General features: G+C 36.6%; 1 protein-coding gene across 2 annotated transcripts in view; it reads right to left on the minus strand.

The window, feature by feature from the left end:
- The window catches only part of LOC138149678 (arylsulfatase F-like), a 42944-nt gene extending 26591 nt beyond the window's left edge, over window positions 1-16353 (minus strand). The window contains exons 1-4 of one of the 2 annotated variants that reach the window (XM_069072845.1): window positions 16207-16353; window positions 15021-15093; window positions 11505-11654; window positions 5494-5615 (exon numbers count right to left, since the gene is read on the minus strand). In XM_069072845.1, coding sequence (XP_068928946.1) covers window positions 5494-5615; window positions 11505-11654; window positions 15021-15034 — 286 coding nt within the window. In that variant the 5' untranslated portion in view covers window positions 15035-15093; window positions 16207-16353. The remainder of the gene's footprint in view (window positions 1-5493; window positions 5616-11504; window positions 11655-15020; window positions 15094-16206) is intronic. The other variant, XM_069072847.1, reaches the window with a different exon arrangement.
- Window positions 16354-18457: the final 2104 nt, after the last annotated feature.

Raw genomic sequence — 18457 nt, forward strand, 5'->3', positions numbered from 1 at the left:
TTACAGTTAATTTACACTTTTAATTTTATAATTATCAGTTAACCAGGGTGATATATTATAAAACTTGATACTATAAGAATAATTATTCTACAGTTAGTTTGAATAGAGTCAAGAGATGAACCCAATCACCTAATTTTGCCGTCCAGCTACTTTAAACAATCAATAAACATTTAGTGAGCACTCACCATATGTTAGGCACTATGTGACAGTGCTTGGGATGCAAATAATAACAAAAAAAATTATTACCACCCTCAGGGAAAAATACGTTCTGATTTGTGAGAAAAATATGTCCATGTATAGATATTTATAAGATACATGCAAAGTAAATAGTAAGACCTCCTGCAGAAGGTGACATGAATCTTGAAAAGATACAGGGATTCTAAGAGGCTGAGATGAGGATGGATTATACTCTAAACATGAGGCTCAGCTAGTACAATGAGATTATTTTTACAGTTCTTTTTAAAGTTCAATTAATATATATATATAATCTAGCTTTTTACCCTGGGAGGTAGGTGCAATCACAGTTATCATACCATTTCACAGATTAATAACCTCTCTAGTCCAAGCCACAGAATTGGTCATTAATATTTCAGTGACTAGAATTCAGACTTACAGACTCTTACTGTCCAACAGTGTTTGGAAGTAGTTGAAAGTGTGTGCAGACAGAAAACTTGAACTGGAATTTAGGTTCTGATACATGTAAACTTTGTCAATTAAGAACTTACCATTTTGACTCTCTCAATTTGGTTTCCTCATACGTAAAATAGGCATAACAACAATTTAGCAGCATATTAAAATTTGCCAAATATTTGCTATACATGATCACATTTGAACTTCACAATAACCTTGTGGCATGGGTAATTTTATTGCCATTTCATAGATGAAGAAATTGAAACTTTAATAAATTACTGTCCTCAGGATCAAATAGCTAATACATGTTAGAAATGGGTTTTGAACTCAGGTCTTTCTGAGTTCAGGTCCAACATGTTATCCATGATGTAACATTGCCTTTCAATAATCACACCTATCTCACTAAGTTGTGGGGAAAATTCATAGAAAAAGAAATTATCTTGCTGTAATTCCAGTAGCCTATGCCACTAGTACGTATGGCTTGAAAAGTTCATGAAAGGTCACTGAGAGAATGGAGATCCTCGGGGCTAGGGACAAACTTTATCTAAGGCCAGATATATGAGAATCCATAACTGAATCTAAATTTATTAATGGCACAGGTGAAGTTTTCCTGAGATGAGAAAATCATGAATCCTCTTACTTTGGAATAATGACATGAATACCAACCAAATAGATCTACAATATTGAATATCAACATTACAAAGAAGTGTGATGAAATAGCACAGTAAGGACCAAAAATATTTTCTACTAATTCAAAGACTCACTACTCTTCTGTATGATATGAGGACATAAGTACCATGACACCCAAGGAACTCATAGCCTAATTGGGGACATAAGACCATACTTTTCAGGCAACAAAGAATCCTCAACATTGCCACCTATTGCTTTGGCTGAACAATTGAGTTGTAAGAGTTACCGTGGTCCAACATAATGTCTTCTTGGTTAATTTGTTTGCATAAGTTTGATTGAAAGACACATGGACATAGAGAGAAGTTAACAGTCTCCAAATGATCCTTAAAGGTCAGATGTACCCAACATAGTTTACCTAGGCCAGGAATGCCTTGATGTCCAGGGAGATGAGATAGTTCCTTGAGTTTATACAGTTGTAACTGAGACTTCTGTTAGAGTTAAGGAACCTATTCCTTTGAGGAAGGAGAATTCAGTCTTTATTGTGTTTTTCTTTTTTTTAGGAAAACATTTTAATTTATATTATTTTCAGTTTTCAACATTCATTTCCACAAGATTTTGAGTTGCAAATTTTCTCCCCATCTCTGCCTTACCCTCAACCCCAGGATAGCAAGCATAAAGATTACCCCTTCCTCAAGTCTGCCCTCTCTTCTATCCTCTCCTATACCCTACCCTCCCTGACTGAGAATTCTGTCTTTAAAAAAAGGTCTCTAACAAAGAATCATTTACAAAATAGGACTTGTCTTGAGTTCTAGCAAAGGAGGCGTCACACTAGCACCTCAGAATGTCCTCAGGATTTGCCAAGGCCAGGGTCAGGGTGACAAATGTAGGCCCAGAGAAACTATACTGGCTACCCTCCTCAATCAGGCTATGAGCTCTTTAGATGTAGTAACACTTATGTCCTCTTACCATACAGTATAGTGAATGTTTGATAAACATTATTTGACTGGAAAATTTTAATTTAGGGGCACTGAAAAGCTAAACCTAACCAGTGTCTGAATTACTACACACACTCTTGCCATGTAGCCCTTCAGTGCATTGACCCACAGCAAAACATGAATAGCACCTAAAGTATAATCAGTTATGTATTGATATTATCTAAAAATATGACCCAAATGGTTGCATCAGAAACAAATTAGAGAAACAAAATTTCTTATCAAATCTATGAATAGGAGAAAAGTTCATGCCCACACAAGGAATGGAGGTGATCACAGAAGGCAAAACAGATAATTTTGATTACATAAAATTAAAATTTTTTTCATAAACAAAATGAAACTATGATTCAAAGGCAGACAACTGGGAAATTATTTGTAGCAAATTTCTCTGATAAAGATCTCATTTCCAAGGTATATAAGGAACTAAATCAAATTTATAAGGAAAGATAAACATTGTTGAATTTATAAATGGTCTAGGCATATAAATGGGTACTTCTCAAAGAAAAAAACACTCCAAATCACTACAATTTAGAGTAATGAAAATTAAAACAATTCTGAGATTCTACCCATCAGAGTGGCAAAGAAAAAAAATTTAAATAAATTTTGGAGGGGCTGTGGGAAAACAAGGTTGTTGATACACTATTGGTGAGCTGGGAATGGATATAACCAATCTAGAAAACAATTTGGAATTGTACCCAAAAAGTTTCTAAACAGAACATGCTCTTTTAACCAACTTGGAGTCTAAGAGTATAGAAAACAAAGAAAGAGGAAAAAATATTTCAGTTACAGAAAATAAATCTAGCAATTCATTTTGTGGTAGTGAAATCTAGAAGTTAAAATGAAGTGTAACAACTGAGGAATGACTGAATAAGCTGTGGAATATGAATGCATAATGCTACAAGAAATGACAAAATAGATGCTTTTTGAGTAAAGGCTTACATGATGCAGAGTGAAATAGGCAGAACCAGAAGAATAATTTATTTTGCAACATCAATATTATAAAAATAAAAAGTTCTGGGGACTGTTTTATACTACTAAAGAAGTAAATAAGCAAAGACAGAACATTTTATACAATAAAAACACTGTAAAAACAAACAACTTTAAAAACTCTAAGGACTATTTTCAATTCAATTATCATACATGATTCAAGAGCACCAATAATGTATAATCCATTACAGTGACATGCTACAAGTGGAATGGAAAATGAGATCTATATATATTTTTTGTATACAACAATTGGAGGGAATGTATTTTCCTTGACCATTAATATTTGTTAGAATAATTTGTTTTTTTTAACAGGTTGATATGAGGGAAATAAATAGAATAGTTTTCTGTGAATTAAAAAAAAGAGAGGTGTGGGTGTACTACAGATGTGAAATATTTCATGCACTTTAAGATGAGGTCTTAGTAGATTAACTTAGTTTAAATATTTTAATTTGTTATAAGAAATTTCTCAAGAACAGAGCATAATCTGTCAATACTTGTAATATAAAAACAAAACACAGCAACAATATTTACTAATGATCCAAAGGAAAGAGTGGATTTAAAGTCATAGGGACTATGCTAAAATTCTATTTCTGTCATTTCACATACATGTGTACTTAGGAAAAAAAGACAACCACTTTGGACTTCAGTGTCCTCATTTATAAAATTAGAGAATTAGGTGACCTTTAAGATTCTTTCCAGTTTGAAATTTATGATCCTATGGCCTAAGTGTAATAGGAATGGGAGTTTGAATATCTTCCTTGCTCTTAACAGGTCTAAGGGAATTTGGAGATCTTCCCTGCACCTTAATAGGCTGAATATAATTACTTCGAGCCTGTACTGTGGTGGGAGAAGTTTCTTGAATGGGTGGAACAGGAAGGAGTAAAGCAGAGCTAGGAAGAAACTGGGAGTCAGAGCAGTTAGAGCTGGGGCGGGGAGAGAGGAGGCCCAGACAAGGAGACAGGTAGACTTCTGAGTGTTTGTTTGTGGGAAGGCTTTTGGGATGGTATTGCTTCCTGCTGTGTTATGGTGTATTTACTTCTTTGTTGCTGTGATGGATTTGATTTTGTGGTGTTGGGATCTGACTTTCTGGTGTCTGAATATATGTTTTGCTTCTGTCTTATATATGGAGAGTCTGTTATGTTTTGTAATTCAGAACTACACTGGCATATTAATTGTTGACAGCAGTGCTGTGAATATTGTGTAGGCACTACACCAAGTATGACAAACATTGCTGGAGTAGTAGATACATAAACTATATGAAAAATATGGCACCTTTTTTCCTACCAGTTTTAGATGATGTTCATAGGAATTAATAATAATGATGATGATGATGATGATAGTTAACATTGATATAGGCTTAATATGTTCCAGGCACTTTCCAAGTGTTACCTCATTTGATCCTCACAACAACCCTGTGAGGTAGGTGCTATTATCATCTCCATTTTCTAGATGAGGAAACTTAGGGGAGAATGAGATTAAGTGACTTCCCCAAGGTCACACAAATAGCAAGTATCTGAGGCTGAGACTTCCTGAGATTCTAGTCTCAGTGTTCTATTCATTGCACCACATCTAGCTATCCCCTACTGGAAGATACATTAGAAGTGATGTAGTCCAACTCAGTCCTTTTACAGATGAAAACACTGAGGTACAGGAAGGTTAAATGACTTCTGTCAGAAGTGTTATTTGAACCAAGGTCCCCTAATTCCAGAGCTAGTACCCTTTCAACTACTTCAGAGGTGTCAAAACCACCTCCAATGGGCCACATACTCACAACACTTCTGAGTGTGGTCCAAATCAGATTAAAACTATATATATATATATATATATATATATATATATATATATATATATATATATATATAATTGGGGCAGCTAGGTGGCACAGTGAAAAGAGTGCCAGCCCTGGAGTCAGGAGAACCTGAGTTCAAATTTGACCTCAGACACTTGAAACTTACTAGTTGTGACCTTGGACAAGTCACTTAGCACCAATTTGCCCTGCCCTCCCCCTCCAAAAAGCAAATCTATATAATTGGGAAATATATAACAAAATAACTTTAACACAGTAAAATAAAGAAAACAAGACATTTCAAAGCTGTCAGGATGTCACTTGTAGCGATCCTTATGTACCTTTTAGCAACCTCCATTTGTCTTTGAGTTTGACACCACTGTACTATAAGATTTATGCTACTTTCTGAAATCAATGGAGCAAAATTCTACAATCAATCATTGACATATTATTCAAAGATCTTCAAACCTGTTCGGACTGGGTATCTGCCTGTGAGGAAAGCTGATCTGCTGGGGGTACACATTGATTCTGCAGAAATATGTTGAGTGAGTTTTATACCTTCTTTGCAGAGGCTGTCAATATTAGGAGTCCTAAAAAGTAGAGAGAGGGAAAAACATGTTTTAAGTTAACTAAAATTATATGAGAATATCCAGTTAAGGTTGCTTGAAATCAGACTTACAGAACATTGAGAAAACATAAATTTTTCCAGTATGTCCTTTCCTTCCTACCAGTGTGCTACATTAACTGAGGAAACCTTAGAAAGTGAAGACCAGGATCAATCTTGTGGTTCAATTTTTATTATTTTTTTCAAATTCTTAAATGGGTACAGTCTTTTTTAAGTGGATTCATCTCTAATAGAATAATAGCTTATCAAATTTGATAGAAAAATATTGGTTACTCCAACTTCTACCCAAACATTAATCTCCTCTACACTACTCACACAATCAGTCATATAACATGCATTCAAATACCACCAGTAAAGGGGAAGTCATTTATCTCCAAGACAATCTATTAAATTTTGAAGCCCTCTAATTGATAGGAAATATCTTTTTTGAACTTACATTTCTCTCAGTACCTTCTACCGACTGAAAGAAAGTCACCTTGGTTGTAGTGGAATACAATAGTTTCTTTCTTGAGATGACAGCCTCACAAATACCTTTATCTTTCTTTTATGGCTTCTTTCTTCCAGGTTAAATATTTCTCAATTGTTTCTTGGTTCATTGTACTGCCACTGGAATGCAGTATTGAGATTAAAGGATCTTATTACCTGTAAATCCTTCATGAATGTAGATGTTAAAACTTAATTTATTGACTATTCCTGCACTAGACTTTTTAAAAAATATCATCCTTGACAGAACCCACAAAGTGACAGAGAGAAACAAATCTCCCACTGAAGTCAGCCTGGAAGACTGGCAGGAAGGGTTCATCGGAGCATGCTGGGAGCCAAGTGCACTCCATGTGAGCCACGTGGTTTTGGCCCCAGGACATCCCCAACCAACGACAGCCTGAAGGGACTTCAGGAGGGTGAATCACCAGCAGCTGTGGTGGTTTCCAGACTTTCCATAAAGGCCAAAAAGAAAGTAAAAGGTCATTCCAGAACTCTTTGGGAAAGGAAGGGTGCAGTGCAGCACCTGTCCCCAGGGTGAGAGGTGGCAGAGGCACAGCCTCTGCCACTTCAGCATCTGCTAAATGGCTGCCTCAGCAGCTGCTGGCCTACAGACCATAGGGGGACCAAGTGACCATTTGGAGGGTAATTGTTCTTGCTTTGACCTGCTTGGATATGGGTCACTCTCTTGGGTGGTGGTCCCAGGGTGAGTAACGTCAGTTTGCCAGTGTGGTGTTTGTAGAGAGGGCCCCCTCCTCAGACCTCTGACAACATTTGCAAAAAGCCCAGCTGTTTGGGAAAAAAGCTCCCCTCTCTGGAAGCAGAGTTCTTCTGTGGCAAAGAGCTCAAATGTCAAGTAATTGACTGGCAATATGAACAAGTAGAGGAAGCACAAATGGACCATCAAATACTTTTTTGGGCACAAAAAGGATCAAAGCATGGAATGGGAGGAAGACAATGAAGTCAGAATTCCTGCATCAAAGCTTCCAAGAAAAATATGAATTGGTTATAACCCCTAGAGGAACTCAAGAAGGATTTTGAAAATCAAGTAAGAGAAGTGGGGGGGGGAATGGGAAGAAAAATGAGAATGATGCAAGAAAATCATGAAGAGAGAGTCAACAACCTGACTGAAGAAAATAACAACTTTAAAAATAGACTAACTCAAATGGCAAAAGAGGCCCAAAAAGACAATGAGGAGAAAAATGACTTAAAAAGCTGATTTGACAGATGGAAAAGTAATTTCAAAAGCTCACTGAAGAGAATAATTCCTTCAAAATTAGATTGGAGCAATTGGAAGCTAATGACTTTATGAGAAATCAAGTTACTATAAAACAGATACAAACAAATAAAAAACTAGAAAGCAATGTGAAATAACTCATTGGAAAAACCACTGACCTGGAAAATAGATCCAGGAGAGATCATTTAAAAAATTATTGGGCTCCTTGAAAGCCATGATCAAAAAAAGAACCTAGTGAGGTGGCCAGGTAGCACAGCGAGAAAAAGCACCAGCTCCAGTGTTGGAATGACCTGGGGATCAAATCCTGGGCTCAGACACTTAGCACCCACCCAGAAACACCTGGCCATGTAACCTTGAGCAAGTTACTTAACCCCAATTGCTTTAAAAAAAAAGAACCTAGAAATTGTCCTTCAAGAAATTCTCAAAAATTTGCCCTGATATTTTAGAACCAGAGGGCAAAATAGAAATTGAAAGAATTCACCAATCACCTCTTGAAAAAAATCCCAGAAAGAAAATTCTGAGGAACATTATAGCCAAATTCCAGAGTTCCCAGATCAAGGAGAAAATATTACAAACATTCAGGAAGAAACTATTTTAGTACTGTGGAAACACAATCAGGATAACACAAGTTCTAGCAGCTTCTACATTAAGGGAAAAAAGGGCTTGGAATATGATATTCCAGAGGTCAAAGAAGCTAGATTAAACCAAGAATCCATTACCCAGCAAAACTGAGTATAATATTTCAGGGGAAAATATGGAAATGTAATGAAATAGAGGACTTTCAGGTATTCTTTTTGTTTAAACCAGTTGGGGTTAAGTAACTTGCTCAAGGTTACACAGCCAGTTATTTCTGAGTGTGGTGCTAAGTATCAGAGCCCGGATTCAATCCCAGGTCATCTCAATTCTGGGGCCGGTGCTTTTACTTGCTGTGCTACCTGGCTGCCCCTCTTTCAGGGATTCTTGATGAAAAGTCCAGAGTTGAAGAGAAAATTTGACTTTCAAATACAAGAAGAAAGAGAAGCATGGAAAGGTAAACAAGGAAGAGAAAGCATAAGAAAGTTATTAAAGTTGAACTGTTTACATTCCTACATAGAAAGATGATATATGTAGCTCATGAGACTTTTCTCAATATTAGTATAGGTGAAGGGAATAGGTAAGTATACATGTTTATATGTGTGTGTATGGATATATGGATATATATGTGTGTGTGTATGTATTCAGAGACATAGGTCAAAGGGCAAGTTAAATATGTAAGGATATTATCTGAAAAACATAATTAAGAGGTGAGAGGGGCAGCCAGGTAGCACAGCGAATAAGAGCACCGGCTCCAGTGTCGGGATGACCTGGAGATTGAATCCCGGGCTGAGACACTTAGCACCCACCCAGAAACTCCTGGCCTTGTAACCTTGAGCAAGTTACTTAACCGCGATTGCTTAAAAAAAAAGAGGTGAGAGAGGAATGTATTGGGAGGAGAAAGGGAGAAATTAAATAGAGCAGATTATCTCACATACAAGAAGCAAGAGAAAGTTGCTACAATGGAGAGAAAGAGCAGGAGGGTGAAAGAGAATGAATCATCCTTACTCTCATTGGATTTGGCTTAGGGATGAAATACCATACACACTCAATTGGGGATCTTACCCTACAGGAAATTAGGGGGGAAGGGGATAAGTGGGGGCATGAGAGAAGGGAGGGTACATTGGGGGAGGAGGTAGTCAAAAGCAAACGCTTCTGAAAAGAGACAGGGTCAAAGTAGGAAATAGAATAAATGGGGGTTGGAATAGGATGGAGGGAAATATAGTCATTCTTTCACAATATATCTACTATGGAAATGTTTTCCATAGCTACATATGTATAACCGATATTGAATCTATTTTCCTCCCAATAGCTGTGAGTGACAAGGGAAGAAGGGAAAGAATCTTTAAATCACAGTTTTAAAATCAAATGTTTTATATATATATATATATATATATATATATATATATATATACACACACACATATATTTAATATATGTATGTGTATATATACATATATTTAATATATGTATGTGTATATATACATATATGTGTATGTATGTATAATTTTACATGCAACTGGTTGTAAGGGTTATGGGATTTAAAGATCTCCCATGCCCCATGGACGTGCTGACATAGCAGAGCAAGAGAAAGTGAAAAGCCGAGCTAACGGTCCTGCGGTTGGCAGTTGGCGGCGGTTGCCTTTTTTTTTTTTTGAGTTAGGACTCCTGCTGAGGACTGCCAGGGGCCGGAGCTGCTGGGAGCGCTCTTCCAGGACGCTGGGTGGTTGCTGTGAGTGGGGAGAGGAGGACCTTTGCCTGAGGTAGCCTGTTCTGTTTTAAAGGCTTGAAAATGTGGGTGCTTTCTACTTTATCTACCTGTGCCAATATCATAACTACTCTGATGGCTTTCACTTTCTGGTTTTGGGACTCAGTCTTTTGGTATCTTAATAAATTTTCTAGTTTATTTCCCCAAATGGCAAACCTGACGTATTTTGTGATGGATAATTATATCAGCATATTTGTAATCTCTATAGGCATTGTGAATATGGCATTGCTGATACATTGGTAAATAAGATATATAGGCACTGGGGTATAGAAATCCATCTTGCCTTACTAGAAAGTCAGAGGGGGAATGGGGGAGGATATAAGTAAGAGAGAGAAAATGGGGGGAAGGCATATTCAGTAGGATTGCTATTTTGGGGTTGGGGTAGGGGAAAGATGGGAAAAAGATTTGTAAATAAAAATCTCGTGAAAACGAATATTGAAAACTAAAAATAAACAAATTCAACAATTTAAAAATTAAAAAAAATCCTCCTTAGAACAAACCCAAAATAAAACAAAATTAAGAAACAAAGTAAAAAAGCCCTTGAACTTTCTGATTAAGCTTCCTTTCATCTTTTGACATAATAGCTAATAGTAGCTGGAATTTATATGGCATTTACAATGTTCTAAGCACCGTAAGAGGTGCTTTACAAATACTATATCATTTGATCATTACAACAACCTGGCCAATTAGGTGCTTTTATTATCTTCATTTTACAGTGGAGGAAACTGAGTTCAACAGAAGTTAAGTGACAATCAGAATTTTACAACTAGAAAATAATTGATGCTGGGTTTGAGCTTAAGCTCTTTCTGAATCCAGGCCCACATTCTATTCACTGCACTGCCTAACTGTCACAGCAATTATTTCTGTAGACATAGGTCTACAGAATCATTTACTGAAACTACTAATATAATCGTTTCAGTCAAATTGATATATTAATTGGGTCAAAAAAAGTTTTTTTTTAAAGTAGCACCAATTAATCCAGCTATACACATTATGAGTATGTCAAGCTACCTGAGTGGGGACCCAACTGGCCAGTTCCAGTTGGGCAACTCAACTTATCCTTTGTCCTCTCCTCTTTTCCCCTTTCCTTCTTCCCATCCCTTCCTATCCCTTTTCCTCTCCACTTCCTCCTTTCCCCTTGCCTGAGGGTGTTCTACCCAAAGGAAAATAAATTTTGATGGCCAAAAGCTGCCTAGTTAACCTGGGGTTTTCTATCAATACTTGTTTCTCAAAGACCAAGACTTAAACCGAATTCATTCTGGATGTCATGGATTGGACAACAATAGGTACCTGCCCAAACACCATGTAATGATTATTTTGGGGGGTCTTCCTGGCTCTCAGTGAATGTAAATAAATAGTAACTCTTTCTCTTTTGGCCAGCAACCCTGAGGGTCTTCCTCTCTCAGTTATTTTTTTTTAATTATAGGACCATTCCTTGACGCTTCTTAAAGAAGCTTATTCACAAATGGTCGCTGCCACTCTCAAAGTGAAAACCTGAAAAGACCTCAACTTAAAAGATCCAGAGTCACATATTGCATCCTGGGCCATCTCCAATTGTCCTAAAGGATATCTGGAAACTAAATTCAGCTGACTCTGGAGGACAAAATAAGACTGGAGACTGCACAGCCCTCCCTCACTCAAATCAAAATCAATTGCAAGTCATGTCATCATCTCCCTAATGTCATGGTCCTCTTTGAGAATGAAGAACAAAAAACACAACCACATGTATATGTATCCATACATTTCATCATAACTTTTAAACAACAAAACAAAATTAAAATTTGCTAAGTCCATACCTCAGTGTATCATTGCCATAGCATCCCAAGTCACCAATGCCCAGATCATCTGCCATTATCAATAGCACATTGGGTCTGGAATCAGGTACAGCCATTGAAATACACATTTTGAACAATAGACCAGACAGGGAGAGAATGATCAGGGAAAGCCTGTAAAGAAAAAATATTATGTTTTGATGAATTAAGAATTTATCAAAATAACTTTTTCATGATAAAAATGAGAAAAAGTATATCTGTTTCTGCTATGAGCCAAAGCACGGGGAGCATCAATTCAGGCATTCAGTCCTGCTTATTTCTGTCTCTCAGTGAGGATAAATTCCTCTTAAACTAACTAAACCTGGAGGGAAATTTTGGGCAGGTTTTGTGTTAAGAAATTTCTAGATGGGCCCCATAACTGTTTTGGTATTAAAAGTATAAAAATACATAGCATAAATTCCAGATAAACATAAACATACAAGGAAATGGGAATGAGAACACATGAAACAACCATGGACCAAGTTATACAATTGAACACCAAAGCATTTTTTGTAGACCTTGTCATTAATGTGCCCAGTCTTCCCTCACTCTGTCATTTTGCAGTTTCCAGAGCTTCTTTCTCTACCACACTTTCAGATAGCTAGTATCCACCTTTTTTTCTCTCTGATCATCCACAAAAAATGATATAGAAAGGTTTTAGGACCCTGAAGTTCCCTCTATCAAGGCCACTTTCATATTAAGCCTTAATTCTTATTGGGCAAAAAAAAATCTTTGTACCATTATCTAACAACATATACCAAAATCAAGTCTCAATGGTTGCATGATCTAGGTATAAAGGTTGATACTGCAAGCAGTCTTGGAAAACAAGGAATAGTTACCTGTCATATTTGTGTAGAGAGAAAGACTTTATGACTAAACAAGAATTAGAGAACATTATAAAATGTAAAATGGATAATTTTGACTACATGAAATTGAAAAGCTTCTGTACAAACAAAGCCAATGTAACCAATATTAAGAGGGAGGTGGGAAATTGGGAAAAAATATTTACAACCTGTGTCTCTGAAAAAGGACTCATTTCTAAAATATACAGAGAATTGAGTCAAATTTATACGAATACAATTCATTCCCCAATTGATAAATGGTCAAAGGATATGAACAGGGGATTTTCAGAGAAAGAAATTAAAGATATCTATAAGCACATGAAGAAATGCTCTAAATCACTATTGATTACAGAAATGCAAATCAAAACAACTCTGAGGTGCCACATCTCACCAGTCTGATTGCCTAAGATGACAAAACAGGAAAATGAAAAATCTGGAGAGGATGTGGGCAAATTGGAACACTAATGCATTGCTGTTGGAATTGTGAACTGATCCAGCCTTTCTGGAGAGCAATCTGGAATTATGCCCAAAGGGCTATAAATACTTTCATATCCTTTGATCCAGCAACACCACTCCTAGGGTTATATCCCAAAGAGATCGTAGAAGTGGGAGGAAGACCCATATGTACAAAAATGTTTATAGCAGCTTTTTTTGTGGTGGCAAAGAATTGGAAATTAAGGGGGTGCCCATCAATTGGGGAATGGATGAACAAGTTGTGGTATATGCATGTTATGGAATACTATTGTGCTATAAGAAACGAGGAGCAGACAGTCTTCATATTTACCTGGAGAGGATTATATGAACTGATGCTAAGTGATTAGAGTAGAACCAGGAGAAATTTGTACACAATTACAGACACAATGTATGTGTGATGACCAATTTTGATAGACTGGACTCTTCTCAGCAATGCAGTGATATAAGTCCATCCCAAAAGACTCATGATGGAGAGAAATGTGTGCATCCAGAGAAAGAACTAGAAAGAACTGAGTTTATATCCAGATGGAAGCAAAATACCTGATCTTTTTCCTTTTCTTGTTTGGATTTATGTCCTCTTTACCATTTTTCATTCCATCTGATACAATCCATCTTTATAACCTGACTAATGTATAATGTGAAAGTATTTACAGATCCTATACTTGACTATATGCCACCATGGTGGGGGGTAGGGAGGGAGGGGGACAAAGTGTGAAACTCAAGGAATTGTGGAATTGAATCCTGGAAACTAAAAGTAAACAAACAAATTAATTTAAAAATAAACAAACAAAAAAGAAATCTTTGTACCCTCTTAAAGAAATTTCAACTATTACTGAGTGTAGAGTGGGGAAGAGTCAGAAGAAATATCAGTTGTTTTCATGAAACCACTCTACCAAATAGGCATCTGGTCAACCTAAATATATGGTCAGCTCTGGTAGTAAGAAAAGCCAATGTAAACACTAACCTAGACCTTAAATTATATTATCCTTATAAGTTGAATCTCCTTTTTTATCTCATCCCAATAATACAATTTCATATTCTGTCATTTGTAAAGCCAGATGGCATCCTTCAGAGAAAAGCAGGAATATCAATTCAGAAGTTAATCTGGTTATATCTATGCTAACTCTCATTTACTATACAGTATCAATAAACATATTCCTAAATATAAAGTAGACTTATACAATAGCAATGTATACACAATCTAATACTCACTGAATTTTCTTTTTTTTTAAAGCAATCGGGGTTAAGTAACTTGCTCAAGGTTACATGGCCAGTTATTTCTGGGTGTGGTGCTGAGTATCTGAGCCCAGATTTGATCCCCAGGTCTTCCCAACTCTGGAGCCGATGCTCTTACTGGCTGAGCCACCTGGCCACCCCTAAGCAACTGGGGTTAAGTAACTTGCTCAAGGTTACACGGCCAGGTGTTTCTGTGTGGATGCTAAGCATCTGAGCCCGGGATTCGATCCCCAGGTCAGTCTGACACTGGAGCCAGTGCTCTTACTCGCTGTGCTACCTGGCCCCCCCTCACTGAATTTTCTCAGGCAACTGGAGCCAAAATAAAAATTAATTTGAAAAATGGAATGTTTCCCAGTCAACCAAGTCCATGAGACTGCCAAGTGCAGATTAATAACCTGATCTCATTTTTTAAGTTGCACCCGTGCATAAAAGAATGTAGCTTTACAACAATCATGAATGAGCCCTCCTCCACTTGGCCTTTAAAAAAACAGTTAATATAATCCAACTTTATCTTTGAGATCTTGGATTCCTTCAGAATGAACATTCTGGAGATAAGAAGTGAGGAGAACTTTCAATGTGATTTTCATAATCAAAGAAAGGATGTAGTTGAGGCAATTACCAGCCTTTCTAATGCCCGATGACTACAAAACGTTTGGGAGGGTCCAATGAATGGACAAATCACAGTACAAAACTGTTCAGGTTCACAAAGCAGCTTTGGTTCCATCATCAGCTGCATTTGTTAAGTTTATTTTCTATTGGGTAGGTATTTTCTATTGGATAAGTACCCAGAGCCTCCCATCACAGGAACTACTGTGTTCATCAGAAGGAAGAATTCCATTATATTACACATCTGTAGGATTAATTTTTCAAATGCTACATAAACCTTGTCCTTTGGATAAGAGAGAACTGGAGAGGGAAAGGTATTCAATGGTAATTTCAATTCTCTTACCAGTGCACCATCATGTATCTTCAATTTTACTATGCATATATTTCTTTTCTTCTTCAGGAAAGAGAACAAATGCCTGTAAAAGTCAATGCAATACCTTCAAATAAATTAAATCCATGACAAAAGTTAGGAGCTTCCAGGCTTCTATGAAATTTCCACTAATTCCTACAAATATCAAATAGTTTTTAGTTGCTATATAAAAAATAAAGCAACACCACTGTTATTTTTTTTCATTTTCATTTTTCCTCTAAGCATTTGCCAAATCCCAATTCAAATCATAAATATATCATAACTCTAGAATCCTTGGGCTCCCCAAAGAGCTTTGAGAAATTCTTATCTTTGGATTTAGGTCCTTTTAGCCCCTCAAAGTAAAATGCAGATACCCCTAAAGAAAAGGAAGAATTTCAAACCATTGGAAGCCCAGAAAAAAACCTCCTATAAAATTACTTCAGAACATCAGAGCCTCTCTCCATTTTCATTATGTTATTATTCTCCCTTTAGTAAATCAAGGTTCCTGAAGTGCCAAAGCTATCTGATAGTTAAGGGTCATTAAGTGTCGGAGTGTACCTGTATATGGGAAGCCTCAGAAGTTCAGCACCAAAAAAGGACTGTCAAATCTCATTATAAAGTAAGACTTCTCCCTCCCCCCTCTTACTCTCTCCACTCATACATATTTATACATCTAGGTTTGTTTTTTTTCAGTAATATCTAAGAGCCAAATCTTCCAATTGTCATCCCACACAGTATACCCAACAATATTAATACAATATTAATTCATACCAAAAGACTATCTACTAGAAACCTTCTCCAAATGATTCTCCTCACCTAAATAAAATTCAATTCAACCCTGTTTATTGAGAGACCTCTTGGCCTCCTCCTCTTCCCTCTGTATTTCAATGTGGAGAACATGCCAATGCAACTTCACCAAGCAAAAAGTTTTGACATCTCTGCCCACCACAACCACAAAGTCTGCATTTCTTGGGGTGGCCAGGTAGCACAACGAGTAAGAGCACCGGCTCCAGTGTCAGGATGACCTGGGGATCGAATCCGGGCTCAGACACTTAGCACCCACCCAGAAACACCTGGCCATGTAACCTTGAGCAAGTTACTTAACCCTGATTCCTTTAAAAAAAAAAAGTCCGCATTTCTCCAGCAAAAAAAAAAATGACATTTAAATGTCCAAACTTACCTATTTTAAGTTTCCTAGAAGAAGAATGTGGTTAACCTCGAGTCATTCTTGAGTCTGATCAGAAAAAAAAATGTTTGCCAGGTCTTTAGCAGTGTACCAACCTACACACATTACATAGAGATAAGTTTGGGCAAAGCTTACATATATGATTCACACACAATACCTAATTTGCATCCCAGGTATTAACTATTCTAGAACCCACCCTTTTCCTTCTTTGAAGGAAGTATGACATTATACAATTAATCATATAAGATTATTCACATTCAAATGACACTCAAACAGGTAGTCTAGTCCTAGCTAAATTGTAGAAATTTGGCTCAATCTTGCCAAAAGCATAAGAACATAGGTTAAAGTGTCATACATTTAAAGCTGCAATAGTTGTTATTAACCATTGAGTCCAATATCTTTATTTTTTATGTTTAAAATTTATTTATTTTAGTTTTCAGCATTCATTTCAGTATATTGTGAGTTCCAAACTCTCTGCCCATCTCTCCCCTGCCCCCAAACCCAAGTGAAAGCATACTGATTACCCCTTCCCCCAGTCTGCCCCTTCTTCTTTCCCCCATTACTTTCTTGTATGGCAAGATGGACTTCTACATCCCATAGCCCATATATCTTATTTACTGGTTGCATTAAAAACTATTTTTTTAAACATTTGTATTTAAAAGTTTGAGTTCCAGATTCTCTCTCTTCTTCCCTCCTTACCCATTCCCATTGAGAAGACAAGCACTTCGATATAGGTTATATATGTATAGTTATGCAAAATATTTCCATAGTAGTCATATTGTGAAAGACTAACTATATGTTCCTCCATCCGATTCCACACTCCATTTATTCTATTTTCTCCTTTGACCCTGTCCCTTTTAGAAGTGTTTGCTTTTGACTACTCCCTCCCCAATCTACCCTCCCTTCCATCAGCCCCCCCTCTTATCCCCTTCCCCCCTACTTGCCTGTGGAGAAAGATACACAATTGAGTGTGTATGTTATTTAATCCTTATGCCAAATCCAATAAGAGTAAGGGTAATTAATTCTCTTTCACCCCTCAGCTCTTCCTCTCCATTGTAACAACTTTCTCTTGCCTCTTTTAGGTGAGATAATCTACTCTATTAAATCTCTCCCTTTCTCCTCCCAATAAATTCCTCTCTTACCTCTTAATTATATTTTTTAGATATTATCCCTTCATATTCAAGTAACCCTGTGCCCTCTGTCTAGTTGTTATTAACCATTGAATCCAAGGACTTTATTTTTTATATGTATTCATACACACATACACATACACCCATCCACACACACACACACACACACACACACACACACACACACACCCCTATTCCCTTCAAAGTCAGCCTCAGATATTTATTAGCTGTTTAACTTCAGGCAAAAAATGAAACCTCTTTTTGCCTCAGTTTCCTCAAGTATAAAATGGGTATCCCGATAGCATCTTCCTATCAGGATTATTGTGAGGCTCAAATAATATAATTTTTGTAAAGTGTTTAATATAGTGCCTGGCATACACACAGTAGCACTATTATTGTTTATTAATGCTAGGTAAGAGGACAAAAACGGGGAGTTGTTGCTATGCAGTTGGGTCTTTTGGATTCCATATGCAATTTTAGAAAAATTTCTTTTCAACCTAGCTTTAGAAGTATTTTCAATTAGTAGAATCTGAAAAAAAAATAGAGTTTAATGGGAAAAGTGCTGGTTTTACAGTCAGAATGATTCTAATGCTTTGATTCTTACTAGCTGTGTGACCTTTGTCAGTCACTGAACCTCTCTTGGACTCATTCTTCTCATCTCTTAAATAAAGATTAGACAAGCCTCCTACATTACTAAACTGGGCATAAGCTGTTATCTAGCTATATCATTACTAGTACCAAAGCCAAACAGATCAAATAAAGAGGAATAAGGACACTTACATATAAAAAAAATTTATAACAGTTATTTTGTGGCAGCAAAACCCCCTGAAAACTAAAGGTATGCCCATTAAAATTGGGGAGTGGCTCAACAAATTTTGGCAAATGAATTAAAAGAATATCATTGTGCCATAATAAATAGGAAAAGAGGATTGTTTCAGAGAAATCTGGGAAGATGAATGTGAAGAGTGAAATGAACATGACAAAGGGGAAAATTTACATAATAACAACATTTTAAAAACAACTTTGAAAGAATTAAAAAACACTGGTTAATGCAATGACAAAATATAGTCCAGATTACCATAACTAACAATGTTATCCATCTTTTAACAAAGAAG

This window comes from Petaurus breviceps, unplaced genomic scaffold (assembly GCF_028583685.1).
Source record: "Petaurus breviceps papuanus isolate PSGF00001 unplaced genomic scaffold, PetGlider_PUasm1.0 90849, whole genome shotgun sequence".
Classification (NCBI taxonomy): domain Eukaryota; kingdom Metazoa; phylum Chordata; class Mammalia; order Diprotodontia; family Petauridae; genus Petaurus; species Petaurus breviceps.